The sequence below is a fragment of the Heterocephalus glaber genome, unplaced genomic scaffold (genome assembly GCF_053883595.1).
Source record: "Heterocephalus glaber isolate CG9 unplaced genomic scaffold, H.glaber_assembly_v1.0 deba00001509, whole genome shotgun sequence".
NCBI classification, from domain to species: domain Eukaryota; kingdom Metazoa; phylum Chordata; class Mammalia; order Rodentia; family Bathyergidae; genus Heterocephalus; species Heterocephalus glaber.
Window position 1 is genome coordinate 34,335,222 of NW_028258325.1, and position 17,489 is coordinate 34,352,710.

The 17,489-nt window shown below is 37.9% G+C and overlaps 1 protein-coding gene across 22 annotated transcripts in view; it reads left to right on the top strand.

Moving 5' to 3' along the window:
• Positions 1-17,489, top strand: part of Limch1 (LIM and calponin homology domains 1) — a 329,430-nt gene that overhangs the window by 289,065 nt on the left and 22,876 nt on the right. For 17 of the 22 annotated variants that reach the window (XM_087187511.1, XM_087187521.1, XM_087187518.1 and 14 more), the window contains 4 exons: positions 4,949-5,039; positions 6,685-6,848; positions 10,269-10,374; positions 14,582-14,622. In XM_087187511.1, the coding sequence (XP_087043637.1) occupies positions 4,949-5,039; positions 6,685-6,848; positions 10,269-10,374; positions 14,582-14,622 (402 nt within the window). Of the gene's footprint in view, positions 1-4,948; positions 5,040-6,684; positions 6,849-10,268; positions 10,375-13,789; positions 13,865-14,581; positions 14,623-17,489 lie in introns of all 22 variants that reach the window. The other 5 variants (XM_021262418.2, XM_087187515.1, XM_087187514.1 and 2 more) reach the window with 1 other exon arrangement.

Below are 17,489 nucleotides of genomic sequence, written 5' to 3' on the forward strand. Positions count from 1 at the left end.
GACTGTTGAACAGCCCCCTTTGAGCCACTCAGCCCAAAGGATGGAGCCACCCTGTCCCTACTGGCCAGCACCTTCCACCCGGTTGCCACAATTGTTCCTCACTGACTGATCCAAACTCAGCTTATGGATATGTAAACCACTTTATCTGCTTTTCTCAAACTAAATAATGAGGTAGGTTTGTTCTTCCAATCCTGAAAAAGCCCATCGCCTTCCTCTTGAAAATTCAGCACTTTTGTGTTTTCTGATCCAAGAAAACAATCAGACCTTTCTTGAAGCATTTCACTTTGCTGTGAGAGCGGGGTGAAGGCATCCGAGTAGGCGCTGTTTTCTTCACAGCTGAGACCAACTGCAAATTCCTTCTAGATGTCAAATGTCGACAAACATTTCTTTAGAAACTATTTTCTCCATCTTAGTTATAGTTAGAATAAATACTCGTTAAAAAGACATTAAAGATTTTTTAGATACAGAGGATTTACAGATTTCAACGAAGAATTCATTAGGGAAAATAAAAAATTAAACCTTGCCCATCTTACCTGGGTCAGTCTCATATTGGTTTGAAAAATACAGTGCAAGAAAATAAAAGTAGCAGAGGGAAAATACAGTGCAAGATATAATTTATTTTAAGACATGGAGACCCAGATCTTCTATGAAGCTCCCCTTCCTTCTGGTGGCAACAGGATCTTAGGGGTCCAGACGTGAAAGAAGAAACACATACATAGCCTATGTGGTACCTGGGTCCTGAGCAGAAAGCATAGACTGGCTTTCCAGGCTCCTGTCCAGATAAGTTATTTAAAACTGGAACCAGGAAATCACTCAGAATTCCAGAATACTTGCCCAGGAAAGGACCTTGGGCATCACAGTTCCAGCCCTTGGAGGTTAAATGATCAAGCCAAGCTTCACAGTGCAGCTGGCCTAGAGATAAGATCAGTACCTGCCCCAGGTCTCAGGAGGCTCTCCCCTTTCTGCTTCACAGCTCTAATCCACCCTGCCAAGTTGGTGCCCGAGCCAGTCCATCAACAAGATTCTAGTTAAAAGGTTCTAGTAACCAGGTAGTTTTGTGGCTCCACCATATCTTTCTCAAACCAGGAAGCTGCCACCTCCCGCCTGTGTCCTCAGGGCTGAGTCTGGCACCCGGACCAGTCTGGATTCCATTCTGAATCAACATGAAGCCAACTCCTGACTTGGTCTCATGGAAACCTTTCTGTGGTCTCATTCATTCACATCCAGGGATCTGTTTTTATTTACTTGTTTTCATTCTTGAGAAAGTGTTACCAGTAGGCGAAGGGAAGTCCTCTCCTGTGTTTGAGCTACAAGCAAAGGAAAGTATGCAAAGGAAAGTGCATTTCCCAGCAAGGCGGGTTCGTTTGAAGCAAACCTCTGATTCTATCAGGACGGGTGAAAACTGCCAACTTTGAGCTCATTTCCTAGGAAGCAGTGATGTGAATACAAAAGTTGCAAGTCTTCAGGGTGGAGAAGGCAGACACAAGTTAATGAACCTGACTTTGGAGCATTTCCTGATTACAGATAGGCTGTATACATTGCAAAATTCAGGAAACTACAGACACAATGTAAACTACCTCTTATCCCAGCCACCCAGAAAATAATACTGTTAAGATTTAATTTTTTATTTTTATTAGTCCATGTTTGCAGCATGATTACATTCATTGTGGGGAGTTGGTATATAACACATCTTAATTCTTTTTACATGTCCTCCTTCTCTTCTCTTGGTCCCCTGTATATCTTCTTTTTCTCTGTGTATATAGTTTTTTAAATAGGTTCATCTTATTCAAATTATGTTGCAGCTTGCTTTTTCTCTTAATATATCCTGAATATTTTGCTAGCAGTACCCTGATTTTGGTGACCAGTGTGCATTTAAACTAAGCTTGAGAGTGGGAGGTCCGTAAATAATGCATACCAGGAGAATACTTGTTTTCCTCGTATGGATTATATATCTGGCCCCTAGCCCTCATTACTTGGGGGTGAGTTTTAAACAGTCCTGGGAAATGGATCCAATCAAATTGCCTTCTACTCTGAATGATTCCAAGGAGCTCCAGTCTTTTACAGAATAAATGAATGGGAAGTAGAGGAAGGAAAGGAAATAGAAAAGGCAGTTTGAATAATTTCAGCAATAAACTTGAAACTCTCAGCTACTCGGTGCTTCTTATGGATCAAAACCTCTGATTACTGGGGACCTCTTAGCAGTTGCTGTGGTTTAGATCTTCCAAGAGCCTCATGTGTGCAGAGGGTACTTGGATCATGGGGCACTGCACCCCTTGGTGGATTCATCCCTTGGTGAATTTAGAGGTTGAGTGTGCTGTTAGGAGGTGAGGCTGGTTGGAAGAGGCAGGCCACTGGGGAGCATGACCTGCAAGGGTCTGTCTCCTTCCCTAGCTCCTTGCTTCTCTCTCTCTCTGCTTCCTGGCTGCCGTGACGCGAGCAGCTTACTCCACCATGATTTCCACCATCCCCTCTCTGCCCTGGAGCCAGCTGACCATGGATGGAAACCTCCAAAAACCATGAGCCAAAATAAACCTCTCCGCCTTTAAATTGTGGGTGTTGGGTATCGTGTCTCAGCTACGAGAAAAGTCCTAAGACAGTGGTGGGTTTGACTCCACACCCAGATGATGAAGCATGGGGGTTATCAGCCCTGGGAAGCATTCTGACCTCCCTGTCTACTAGCAGTGTGATCCTGGGAAATCACTTAATCTCCTAGGCCCCATTTCCTCACCTATACAAAGGTACTGCCTTTACGCTTGCTCTGAGGATTAAGTGAAGTTATCTGTGTCAAGTGTCCCAATGGCTGACACCTGGTAAATATTCCTCAGAGTTATTGTTAATGCTACTCTCATTTTACCACATCGAATCCAGGATGCAACTTTTAAACCATCATCTTAAGATAAATTGGGTTGTCCATAGCTTAGTATTTGAGTATTGAGTTGTATAGAAATACATTTAGAAATGTGAGATTCTTGAAAGTAGAGTTTCTCCATTAGTCATGCATGAGTACAATTTAGTAGAATGTGGTATGTTAGTAAAATAATCCTTAATGAAATAGTTAATCCTGAGGCTCTTGTCTTATTTGCATTATACATTATGTCTAAAGGGCTTCATGGATTATCTGATATTATTGATTCCAAATGGCAACTTTCCACATTTTAACATCTCTAAATCAAGATTTCTCTTACAATAATCAAGCGTATCACTTTTAGCAGACAGTATGTTTTCTTTCTTAGTAGTACCTACAATGATACAACTTAAAATTGATGGCTTCTTACATTTAATAAACTATGTTCATCTCTTTGTTCATTTTTAGGCTGTAGACACTTTGACCCTTTTTTATAGTTAGTTATTTCTAGTAATTGGAAACACCAGTGTTCCCTAGAGGACAATTCATTAATATTTAACTGCAAATTTGTTTCCTGGCCTCAGATAGTTTTCTATAATCTAATTCATTTGGAGATGAAAGCTAAAACTCTGTATTTCTCCCAGTATTTTTTTTATTCCTGTGTTTTTTGTATTTTAATATTATAAAACAAACCACTACCAGTTATTAATATTTCTATATATGTGCACATTAAATAAAACTCAACTTATTCTTTTGTAATGCTAAACTAGTTGGTGTTCAGTGGTTCATATAAATGTGAATGCACACACCACAAGTATAATAAAAATGACTTTATTTTCACTCATTAGGTCTCTTAAAGGGATTCAGCTCAGGTTTATTGTTATATTAAAAATTACAGAATCCATTAAATAATATCAACATGATGCTTATTTCCTGCCTAGGGTTTTAACAGTACATTTTAACTTAATGTTATATTCTTCCAGAATTGATATATGGTTATCTATTGCTAGGAAATTCCCATCTAATTATGAAGACTTCAAAATATACCAGCTTCCAAAAGAAAAATCACATATTTTCCACTGGATGCTATTGCAAAATCTTCTAGAAGTTTGGAAAGTTGTTGCTTAAAAGTTTTTTGTCTTTAAAAATTCAATGATGGTTCCCATCAATACATTTACTTTAAAGGACTTATTTTGGTGACTAGAAAAGCAAATTTTGATTTGATTTATAGATTAAATTATGTATTTATGAGAGATCAATAAATCCATAGCCTTTTGAGAACCTGTGGAGGCATTTTATAAAGTATTTAATAATGCCTTTTCTGAAACCAACTTTACCCTTTATCTGAAAACCTTTCAAAATCTGTGAAATAGTTCATATACACTTTACAAATTTAACTTTAACCCTTTTCAGGAAACTTCTACTAAAAAACACAGCAGTCATCGACTTGTTCTTTTCGGTTATTGAGGTATTAGCTAGTATTTAATTTAAACTTTTATTTATTTACTTTTTTAATCAAGCAACTAGGGTAAAATCAGGATTTGGCACAAGTGGAGCAAAATAGGGACCAATTAAAATCTTTAGTAATAACCTATATGTTGTTGAAAAGAAAAGAAGAACCAGGGCAAGAAGAAAGTGAGGAAAAGAGAGCTAGCATTCCAGGGACAGATGTCATTCCGAGCCCAGGAAGGAAGAGAGCCGCAAGAATAAAATCCAGTGTTAAGCGCCTCAGGCAGCTATGCCCAAGCCAGGCCACTGAGAGGTTAACTGTAACCTTAGGACCCAAACAAAACACCCTAAGCCAAATTGAAAGACCTTGAGAAGCAAGTGAGAGGTGACTGTGATTTACAAACTTTGTGGAAAAAAAGGAAGAAGGGAGGAGGGTTGGGGAGCGGGAACATGAGCGTCCTCTTGTCCCCCTTCACAAGACATCTCTTCCAAGGCTCATAGACGCCCCAGGAAAGCTGCCCGGGAAACCCAAAGAGTGAATTCATGTGAGAAGTCCACCTTGTTGGCCTGAAAGTTACTACTGAGAACAAATCCTTTGCCTTTTTAGAACTTTCAAAGGAATATTACATTCAAGGGGGGAAAAATCTTTTTTAGGTAACCACTGAGGAAACTGAACAGAACACCCAAGATGATGAAAATGATGGTGAACAAGCAAGAAAAGGAAATGCAGAGCTTTCCTCATCAGGTTTGTTTCATAACAGACTAATTTGAAGGTAAAGCACGTTACTCTTAAAACATAATGAAAATGAAAGTGAAGAATTTTTCCTCCTGAATTAGTCCCAGCAGTGGGGTGGTGCTGCCACCTAGCGGCCTCTGAGGAAAATTCTGACCATGGGTTCAGTGTTGCCGTAAAAATAGGAGCCCAGGCTTTTTTGCTGCTCAGTTATGTTTTGTCTTTTGAAAGCATATCTCCATTAACATAAAAAAATGCACTTCTCATACCAATAATTATATAATTGAAAGTCATATTTTGACCCATTATAACCAAAATAGATAAGATATTCACAGTAATAGATCTTAAAAATAGATACTGAATGAAAAAAAGCTGCTGAATTATTTGAAAAACTAAATGCCACAAACCTAAAGGATGAATATGAATATGCTGTTCTCATTGTTTAGAAAAGGATTGTTTAATCCATAAATTATTGTTCTTCAATTTTCTGTGAAGTTTTATCGATATTTTAAAAACATATTTCTTTTTTTGCTGACCATGAAACCTGTCCCCTCTTCCAATACCAAATTATTCAGTAGTACTTTAAAATAAATTAAATTTCATTACTAAAAATAGTAGCATTTAAAAAAAACTAGACTGTGCTTCCACATTTTGATATGCCCTCTTTCTGGAGACTTTTCCACCCCCTCTGCAGTATACTGATTACATATCAGAGAAAATTTTGCTTTCATTGCATGATGTACCTCTGTGCCATGTCCTGAGCACATTCACTGAGATGCAGAAGGAAGAGTCAGGCTGGTGTTTAGTCATGAGGATAGAAATTATCTCTCAATGTTTTTTTTTTGTCACCTGGTATTATTCAGATGTAAGTTGTGACCCTATTAAGAACTTCCGTTTTCTTGTTGCTGCCTTTTTTATGCTATTATGAAAGAGACTGGAGAATTCCGGCATCTTGAGGTCTTTTCTGTCATCACATTATAATCTGGCTTCTTACTGACAGGGTTGGACATAGACCATTAAGGTGTGATCCAAAAGTACAGTGAATGTCTAAATTTCAAAATTTTTTAATTTATTGCAATGAAATACAATTGCCATTAATCCCTCTCAAAAAAAATCACCCTTTCCTTCAAGCACACTTATATCCCATTGTTCTTGGCACTTTCTGAAGCAGTTCTGGATGTTACCTTTCATAAGTGTCTACATGAGTTGTGATGAAAAATACAGACAGTGCTGCTGCCGAGTGCCATCCAAAAACTTTACAGTGTGTCCTCATCCACCTTATTCACCGGATCTCACACTGTGTACTTCTGTGAGATTTCTCTTCCCCAAAGTCAAAATGACCATAAAAGCTAAACACTTTGAATCAAGTTAGGACATCAAGACAGCCACAACAGCACAGGAAGAGACATAACAGCACTTCCAGAACTGTTTCAGAAAGTGGCAAAAATGATGGGGTAAGTGTGTTCAAAGTGAGAAGGAGTATTTTGAGGGGGATTAAAGGAAATGTGTCTTTTACTGTACTAAACTTTAGAAATTGAAACATTTGCCATATGTTTTAATCATACCTCATAAAGGGTTATTGTGGCTTTACAGGACAATAGTCTTTTGTATGATTTCCTTTTTCTCTTTTCTGTTTCCGGATGTAACTCCCTCTCAGAGTCACAGCATTTTACGACCACTGTGACTCGATGCAGCCCAACCGTGGCCTTTGTGGAATTCTCCTCCAGCCCCCAGCTAAAGAGCGATGTGCCAGAAGAAAAAGATGGGAAGAAACCAGAAAATGAGATGAGTGGAAAGGTGGAGTTGGTGCTGTCCCAAAAGGTGAAGTACATAGCAGAGCCAAGCACAAAGCAGTACATAGCAGAGCCCCAAAGGCTAATGTGGCTTCACACTGGATCTGGCTGTTGCCACCCCAGTTGTTACTAGTGAAGATTTATTTCTTTCCTAATCTGTTCCCCTGTTTTTAATCTATATTTCTTCCTAAAACAAATATACTGCATGTTCTTTGTAAAAATTTTAAATATATAGAAATATGTAAAGATATATAAAATATAAATATGTAATGAATATATCGAGTGTGTAATATATGTCGGTACATTTTTAAAATATACAAACATGTAGAAAAGGAGAGAGAATAAGTCACTGAAACCTGCCTCTTTATTAGTAATATTTGGTATGTATTCTTTCAACACCTTTTAAACCTTATTTTGAATAAATTTTAATTTTGAAAAATTCAACACATTTGAAAGAAAAATGTAATAGAAATATAAATTGTAACTCCTTGTGCTTGAGTTTTAGTTTGCAATATAGCAATGTGCTTATTTACTTTTTAACCTGATAGTTTACTAAATATTCTCTTCCTGATATTTTCCTGTTTTTTTAGCAATGATACTTCTGATGCCTCTAGATTTCCATAGCAAGAAGCTTAGAAAACTATTATTCTGATATAATGGCTTTTAAAGCCTCATTCTCAATCAGTTTTGTTTGGAATCTTGTCTCATTTATATTAGTTTGATTTGTTTCCAGCTACTGAGTCTAAAAGTCTTCGTCATTTACCCCAGTTAGTCTCAACCTTGGCTCCCCTCACAATTTAAAAGTTGCCAGGCCCACCCTGAACCAAAAAAATGAGAATCTCTGGAGACAGGGCCCAGGCATCTGAATGTTTTAAAGCTTCCAGGTAATTCTAATGGGCCACAGAAAAGGAGAATCTCTGCCTTGCACAACTGGTCAGCTGTATGTGGTGGTACTCCGTGTTTAAAAATCAACCCTGAATTTGGATTTCACTTTAAAGTGAAAATTTTATTATTTAGTTCCAGTTGATCCATCATTTACTTAGCCAGTAATTCATTGTGCACCTACTGGGTGCTAGGTACCATACTTGGATAGTAGATATTCAACAGAGAACACGACATAGCCCCTGGCTTCTCAGGAGTGATGTATCTCGGTAAAACCTTGAGAATGTCTTTTACCTTGGTGATTTTTAGGTATTTTAAACCTTCGCTGTTCCCCATTTTTAGCCATTGAGAGTTAAAGAATAGTCTGGAGATCAGAAAAGGGGAACTAAACTGTAAGTCAGACAATAAGTTAGTGGTAAAAAGAAAAAAAATGGAAATGATGTCTGTGTAAATAGGGAAGGGTGGAGGGGGTGAAGGGCGCACAGGTAATGGGGAAAAAATAAGAACCAAGATACATCATGTGCAGGTACAAGCACCCAGTGATAAATGTAAACAAATTGTATACCTAAAATGTACCAATAAAAGAACTTAAGAAAAAAAAATAAGTTAGTGGTAGGCAGGATTTTCCACAAGATATTTATCCACAAGCTATTTGAAGCCAGTATTTATTTATTAGTCTTCAAAACTCATTTTTCCACCTAAATCTACACTGAAAGGAAAACTTTATATCGTTCCTAGACTATTTTTAATTGATCAAAATGAATACTGTAATAAAAATTATTCATTGACCTTCCCCATGGTGACCCCTCACTAGTGTGAGCTATCAGTGCCCCACTATGGAAAATATTTTCAGGAGTCCTCATGTTTATTGTTGGTTTGGTTTTGTTCTATTTGGGGCCTTTGGCAATCTGGTAAACATTATCCTCAGAATAATATTTTTAAATTATAAAATAAGATGCACAGGATTCCCAAGTTGTCCCCAATATCAAGTGATCCCAGTACTGTACATACACCCCTGAATTGTGTTCTGTGGACTCCAGGTTAAGAACCTCTGCTGGTTGATGAGCAAATGGTCTTTGAATTGGTCTTTGAATTGAGTACCTTTTCACTTCCACTCCATTAATTTCTCCCCTTTCTCCCTTTCCTATAGCTAGTTCTTAGATAACCTGATCACAGTGGTTGCAACAGCTTTTTTTCTCTGATTTCACTTGACAGTGTTACCTTTGTAATACAAAGCTCCCACCAATATAGGCTGACCATTTTACATAGTGGTCATTCTGAGCATTTCTGCTGACCATTAACTGTTTCATGTACAGCCAGGAATGATCTGAATCCTGTTTTTGTAAGCCTCACCATGAAAAAAATAGTGCAATGAGGTTAAGATTTGAGGGTTGTCAACTTTGGTAGGACTAGACCTTACCTTTAATTGTGTGTTTAATACTGAACTTCATTTGGACATCTGGTTGACCTCAGTAGTGCTGGATGAGGAGACTATATTTCTACACGGTTCTTTTAGGGTTGAATATATTATTACTAAAGAAAAATCTAAGGAAATCCTAACATTAATTTATCCTGAGAACCTAATCATAGATCAGCTTGTTATTAAATAAGTTTTCTATAGTCTCCCTCACTCTGAGAGCATTAGCTATCACAGAACTCTATCAGGAACACAATAACCAGCCAGAGAACGAAATCACAGTTTAGTCCTGAGAAAAGCTAAGAAGATAGGAACTGATAGCAGCACCATGCTCTTTATTTATTCCTGTGTTCAGAGTCTACTATTATTTTAGACATTGTTTAAACAAGTTTGGTAATCTGGTTTTTAGCAGTAGGTTGATTAGATGCAACACATCCAGGGAAGGGCAATTCTAGAAAAGGCCATTAGTTTTTAAACAAAATTAAGTGACAATAAAAAGAAAAATCCATTTCACAAAGTGAACATAGGAATTGTTCAACCCTGTAACTTTAGAACTACTTATCATGAGGACAAGTAATCTAACATATCTTGAAAATTCTTTAATAGCATTGTTTGTTAATGGTTATTTATAATGCTTGTCAATAGGCAAAGCATATTATCCTTAATATGGTTTGCATACATTTGTGGAGAGTTGAGTAGTATCTTGAGAATAATATCCATTAAAGGGAATGTTACTTTAGTGTTTAGCACTTTAAAGAGTAATAGTTCTTAAGATAATCATATGTGAAACATCTCATTTCATAAGTTCAGTATTGAGTGGTACCAGAAAAAGAATATGTGATTGATTAATCAGTAAGAAAATGTGAGGGCAATATTTTGTTCCAAAAATGGACTGTTGTCTTCTGAGTTTGGAGAAAAGTGATCGACACATTATTATGCTCACTTGATTTCTCTGAAAAATTGACCTCTCTGTTGATATAGGAAAGCATGACTGGGTATTAGGGAATGGGCAAAAAAAAAAATACATTATTTAAAAATTAAATGTTGAGCTTATTTCTTTATTAGCCTTGGATCCTTACATTTTCTTTCATCTGTGCATTTATTAATAGACAGTGCTTATACTCTTTATGTCTGTTGCCCATGGTCCAGGTGGTAAAGCCAAAATCCCCAGAACCAGAAGCAGCTCTGATGTTTCCATCTCTGGACAAAATGCCTGAAACCAACCAACTGCATTTGCCAAATCTTAATTCTCAAGGTATGGAGAAAGAAATATTTTATTTTAGGTCCTGTTCTTTATTTGAAAGCATGATCATATCCTGTGTGTTAATGTTCCTTTAGCCATGTTTTTGCCAGAGGCCATGATGGCTGAATTAATAACTTCAAAGTGGAGAGCTAAGGCTACATTCTCTATTCGATCAGGGCAGGAAACCCAGCTGCCACGCCAGTTACTTTAGAACAATAGGCCCTATGTAAGTGTTTAAGACCTTAAACTTTTTTGAATTGGCTTAAACCAAGAAAGATAAATAAAAATGAAAAAAAATCAATAAAATTTTAAATAAGTTTCCAATCTTAATATTGTGTCAACTTTATCTTTAATTCTAGTCTTCATAGAATGTTTATTAACGTGACAATAGTTTGGGGGAAAAGTCATATTTTTACCTAATAATTCTTGAGTGTGCATGATCAGTGAGGAATAATTCACAGCATAGATTAAACATGTTATTACTAGGCAAAGATTTTAATCTTTCCAAAAATTCTTTACATTAAGAAGTATAGGGCCAGGGATTTAACTCAGTGGTTCCACCACCTGCCTCAAAAGCACAAGGTCCTGAGTTCAATCCCTGGTACAAAAAAAAAAAAAAGTATATGATACCAGGCATGGTGGCACATGCCTGTAATCCCAGCACTCGGGAGGCTGAAGCAGGAGAATCACTGCAAGTCGGAGGCCAGCCTGGGCTACATAGTGAGTTCAAAGCCAGCCTGCACTACAAAGTGAGAACCTGTCTCAAAAAAAAAAACCCAAAAAAGTATATGACATACTAAAAAATATATCATTGGTATGTATACTATATATTTATATACACTGTGTGCTACTGAGCACATATTGTAATATGTTGCATATATTTGATATAATTTACTATGTGTGAAGGGGTAATTCTAAAAATAAAGGAATTTAGGGTCCATAGACGGTCCATAAAGTAGCAGGAACCCTTAAGTACCTTCCTTGTAGGCCATATATAAGTTAAAATTCACTCCTTTACTATTGAAAAACCCAACTTTAGTCCCTTTGTCCTAGTGGGAAACCCTGGTACCTACACCACCAAAAAGGACCCTTGGGAATATGACTGGTAGAGGGAAGATGCGTCTTGAGAATTCTACCACCCATGGGCACTATTCTTCAACACAGATATATTCCTGGGCTTTATGGATGCAAGTTCTTAACATGTGGAAACAGCTAGAATTTGGGAAGGCAAGGACTGTAACCCTTCTTGGTTTTTGGTTCATTATTTTAAGTGTACTTCCCCCAGTCCAGCTTGTAGGTTCCTTAGTCCAGGCAGAGAGAGAATGGTACAGACTCATCATGACTAAAATTTATTACTTCCCTTTGCAAGGTGGGCAGCTATTTGGGATCACCATTAGTAATCCCTTTTATGCAAAACAGGTAACACTTGAGAGGGAATTAACTGGTACATGTACTCATGGTCATTAGTTTCTTGAAACAGAAGAAAACTCAATACAAAACTCAAATTCAAAGAATTTGTTTTAAATTTTTCAGTCCTGCAGTTCTGAAGAAAATTAACTAAAGCCTCACAGCTGGGCCAGCAGAAGGCATATTTAGACAGATTTTAATTCCATTTGTCTCTGGCATCTTGTAATTTTGTAGAGAAAGAAGATAGAGTAGGAATAGATGTTTTATGCCACATTAGTTTTGTTGAAGTAGTTGTGGAAATGTGCTATTGAATTAAAGGGCTTTATTTCATGCTTTACTCAAGTTCAATGATTGAAAAAATAAAATGTTGTAGTCCTAGAGCAGTGATGGCAAATCTTTTAGAGCTTTCAATCATAACAAACAGCCAGCTGCACCACCTGTGCCATAGGTTTACCACCACTCTCCTAGAGCATTTCAAAATTCTAAATCATCTAGTTCTTAGCTATATGATCTTACCCATCATGTTCTTTCTAATGTCTGATTGTCACCTGTAAACTGGAAAACATAATTGTACCATCTTTAGGATTAGGAGTATGGAAGTATTACATGAAGTAATCTTTATAGTCTTTAGCTCAGTATGTACATGGCCCAGAACTAGCACTGACAATGTCATCTAGTGATTGTAGAATACTAGAAATAGAAGAAATATAGAGCAAGATACCAGGCAGAAAGAAATAAACTCTTCTTAAAGGCTTTTCTTTAAAAAAGAACATTTACCTCATAGAGACATAGCTGTAAGCGGTGGTTTTCAAAGACATCTGTTCCTGGGCCCTGCAGCCCTTGTCTAATTCTCTAGGTCTGACCAGGTAACAGAATATTTGTTGCAGTTCTAAGAAATTTCCAGGTGCTACTGACTTGGCAGATCCGGAGAACACAGCTTGAAAAACACTGACTTGTACTATTTATTTAAATTGAGCCTCAAAGACATCGTTGATAGATATAAAAATAACAGTTCCTGTCTTGAGAAAGCGAGAGTCCTCTAATAAATGTAATCTTAAACGACATGATTTATCTTTAATTAGGCTGAGGGTGGGAAGAAGTAATGGGTCTCTGCCAAGATATAAAGTCACTTGGCATTTCCGTGACTAATTTGAAGTCCAGCATCAAGTCCAAAGGAACCAGTGTTAGGATTAGAAATCCTGAAGCCAAACCTAGTAATAATAATACTCTCTCCCCCAGAAAGTGATCTCTCCCCAGTTTCTGTAAAGCTGTCTGTTTACAGACTGGACATACAGGCCATGAACATCTGAACACACACATGCATCAATAGTCTTGAAACACTCTGAAAACATTCATAAAATGCATTTAATGGTGATGAGTTTCCTTTCCTCAACTCTCTGACAACAGTATAAAGGTACCTCACAATTGTGTTCCAGTCAAATATGTGCAGACTTTAAAACCTGAATTCTTTATTTGCACTGACAATGATGGGTGAGCACGCATAGAATTTAAGGATGCAAATGCTTGCCAGGATTTCTGTCCATTTAAGGTACCACATACAGACACAGACCATGTGTATATACAAGGAAACCAGCCACAGACTTCCACACATAACCTTCATAAAGTATAATGTATAAAATAATAATTAAACCACCCATCTCTGATGCCTTTTGCACTTTTCTAGTATTCCCAAAAAGCAATGTAAACTGTGCACTTTGCTCTTAATAGCATATTGAGATTGATTTGACAATGCCACCATTAAATATGAACCTATAGAATTGCACCTACTACCACCAGAAAGATTAACAGGTGCATAAACTGTCCTTGTTCTGTTGTCTTGTGTTTGTGTCTTCAGGTTTTGTGTGCATGTATTAGTGAAACATTTGGTACATTAGATTCTCTGACTCTCAATTTTGTGTGATTACACCCAAACCTTCTTTGATATGTGGGGCATGGTTCTGTTCAGTTTTCACCCTGGTTTCACGGTTTTCTGTTTGTTCTGTTCTGCCATCTGGTCTAGAGTCGTCTGGCACAGCCAGTGTTCCGCTTAGAGTTCAGAACTCTTGGCGACGTTCCCAGTTTTTCTCCCAGTCAGGTAAACTACACACTGGGTAGCTGCATTTCTTTTGTGCAAAAATCCATGTTGGGGCAACCAATGATGTCTTACATTTGTCTACCTTTCTGATTTCAGGGGGAAAAAATGCTTGCACTTGACACACAGTTTGCAAAGAGCTACCATAATTCTCTGATATTGGTACCAGTTACACTAAATTGGAGGAAATTCATAGAATTTTTGTTGATTTTGAGAATCCAAAGAAACAATATTATTCACCTCTTTCTTTGTTGTTCTTCCCTCTTTTCTAAAGCAAAGATGAAAGCTTTTGCCGGGAACTGGTAGTTCTCTTGTTAACTGTGTGGCCTCCCTCTCCCTTCTGGATGACACCTGGCCTCTCTGTGTGATACTTCTTCATGTCAGACAGCCAGGGAACTGCTCAGTCAAGCAGAACGCAGGGGGCATTGAGAACCAGCAGCTGTAGGAGTAGTTGTGGCTTCCTATAGTCTAGCACCTGGTGCTAATGGTAGTCAGTCTTTTTACACTGGCCATAACTTCTTTTGGTGATGGGTATGACTTGCTTTGGGGGTCTGCTTTGTTATAATTTTCTAATGCTCTTGATTTACCAAAAACAAAACAAAACAAAAAAAAAAGAATTGATTTGAAGCTGACATACCAACTACACTGCACTGAGAGAATCAAAAAGAAAGACAATTAAGAGCCACTCACATTGATATTTTTTTCTTTTATTTTGTATAGTGGATTCTCCAAACAGTGAAAAGTCACCTCTAACTACACCTGTAAGTAACTCATTTTAAGGAATAAGACATTCATTTAGTGTGATTTTAGTTTGTAATGTATTTGATTTTTTCTTAAAGCACATTCAATCAAAAATAAGATCCAAGAAGTTGATTTGAGGAGAATAATTTAAAGTAGTGCATAATGCTATTGGGCATAGATTATGATAAAGACATAGATTATCATTATGGGGAGTTATCATCCCTGGAAACAAAATGATGTCAGGAAAGTAAAATATAAAAGAAGCACTTAAAATGGATGTGATAGTAAGAATTAGTAGCCATTCAAAGTGATTTTTTAACATAAGAATAACATTTCAAGTGTGTTGTTGGCAGACAGGACCCTGCCTGGACTTTTTCCGGGAGACCCACAATGTCTTTGTCATGCCTCCTGTGGCAATCAGTATCTTGACTTATATTGCTTGTACATATTGTTTTCTATTTTTTTATTTAAATAAGATAAGAAAACGTTTGCTAAGGAAAATAGCAAGGTACACGATGCGTTGGAAATCCCGTGCTGCTGAATTATATCTGAATACTCTGAACTGGTGTTTCTAATGCTGAAGCTGTTGGGCCTTGTTCATCCTCTGAAACTCCCATTGGGTCTGGAGACTTCCTTCCTCTGTGACACAACCAGCTGCAGCACTGCCCTTGAGCCACCTGGGGGCAGCCGTATAATCACTGTTGTACCTTTGCTTCCAGACTTGCTCGCCCTATGCCCTAAAGATACTGTGTAACTTCTCTGCACTCCATCATTTTTTATTGTACAATGAGATAATAATGGATTTTTTCAGGGTTGTTGTGAGCCTTAGTTGTAATAATTATACAGAATATACAGAATCCTCTAGCATAGTTACTGATACAGAAACGAATCATCTCTCTCCAGGGGTTAATCAAAGAGGCCCACCAGAGCCAATATCAATTCTCATCTAAAAGCAAATTATCTCACTTTGGGAATTCCTAAGTGCCTGTGTAGAGTGGAGAAGGGACCTATCACTTGTCACATAACCCTCAGTCTCTCCAACTACAGTCCAGAACTAAGGACCATAGGTGGAGGTTCAGCCATAAGGCAACACAAAGAATCCTGCGTGTCTTTGAAAATGGCAGCCACTATGGTGGATGGGAGCCCCAGAAGTATCTCAGAGTTGGCATTCATGGCACAGACCTGAAGAGTGTGACATAACCCATGTATTCCATTGTAAATTACATTTGGAACAAGGATGTCAAATTACTTATGTGCCCCTGGATAAGGGAAGAGAGAAAGAGCACTGCCAAAACATACATTATCATATCTGGTTTATAGAAAAGAGAATGAGAAAGAGAGATTAGTGACTTATGTAAGAAAGATCTCTGAAAATATTCCCCCTGAAAATTTGATGTTCTTTCAGTAGGAAATGACACCTCATAGAGTAGAAAAATAACAGAAACTTGGAAATAAGTAAAGTTTGAAGAGGAAGTAAGCATGAGCTTGTGGTAACTTCAGTAGTCTATTTCCAATCAGACTTTGGAGTAGACACAGGGACTGAGAAGGCAGGATTGCCATCACCCAGCATGAAGTGATTCCATTGCTTACTCAACAAACACTTATTGGAAACCTAAAATGCAAGATTTTGGGATATTTAGAGGGGTAAGATGCATCCCTGCCCCTGAGAAACCCAGAGCCAGGGGATGATACAGACCTGCAACAGGAAAAGTGAGGAACAGTGTGGGCTAAGTGCTCTCCAATCCAACTTCTAGCACCTTTTTTCTATCCTTGAGGACAGTTATCACACAGTCATCTGTTGATCCTTTATACATGGTCACTCTGCCATCTTCTCTTGGCCATCTGTACACCCCTCAGCCCATCCACAGCCCACAGGAACTAATCACCAAATCAGCAAATAATCACGAAAGGAAGGAGTTTTGAAATCACTGTTTTCCTCTCTTGTTTATTATGCTGATATTGTCCTCTTTATCTTCTTTGAAAACACCTGTTCTCTCCCTCTCTCTGTCTTTCTGTCTCTCTCACACAGAAATAGTCTGTTTTTTGTGCAGACCCCTCTGTCCTATGCTTCTTTCTCTTGTCTGCCTGTTCCTTACTTAACTTACTCTTGAGATTCCCTCTTAGTGTTAACCTGAGAATTAAATAGTTCCTAATTGTTCTCTTATTTCCCATCTATTGGACTTTCCTCCCTATGGCTTTATTCACATGAACACCCCCCCTTGCCCAGAAAGAAGGGCTATATTTCTATGAGATGCTGTCAATATTTAAACCACTTTCAAGTCCTAGGAGAATGCAGGGGTGCGAGTGGAGTCAACCTCCAATACCATTAAAGTCCAGTAGACTTGCCCATCTGGGATCTACATTTGGATGGCATTTTATGGTCATTCAAGCAATTCTGGGAAGCTAGTTTATATACAATAAGTACTCTTCCCTCCTGCAAAATTTGCTTTAGTCTATAGTACACAAATGTGCAGTGTGAATCTCAAGAGTGGCAGATAGGATGTGTGTTTCCTACCTTACTGTCCTGCTTTCTTTACCATCCTGTGAACATCATGGCCAGCTCAAACATTTGCAAGAACCGCAGCAAGAGTACAAAATGAAGCCCACATTTCATCTTGCTAAATGTGGATGTATTCAAATGATAAATATTCATAAAGTTATAAATCCAGTGTTACCCATGGCCTGGCCCACATGCTCTGCCTGCAGACACATTGTTGGGCCAGCCTGGGCACTGTGCACCTGAGTGGTGGTGATCTTTTGAGGTCAGGGTAGGGTAGAAAGTAGGTTTCTCCCACTACAGTCACCCTGCAGTGTCTGTAGCAGATGGGATCCAAGACTCCCTCTGACACCAAAATTCTTGGATGCGCAAGTCCCTTATATAAAATGG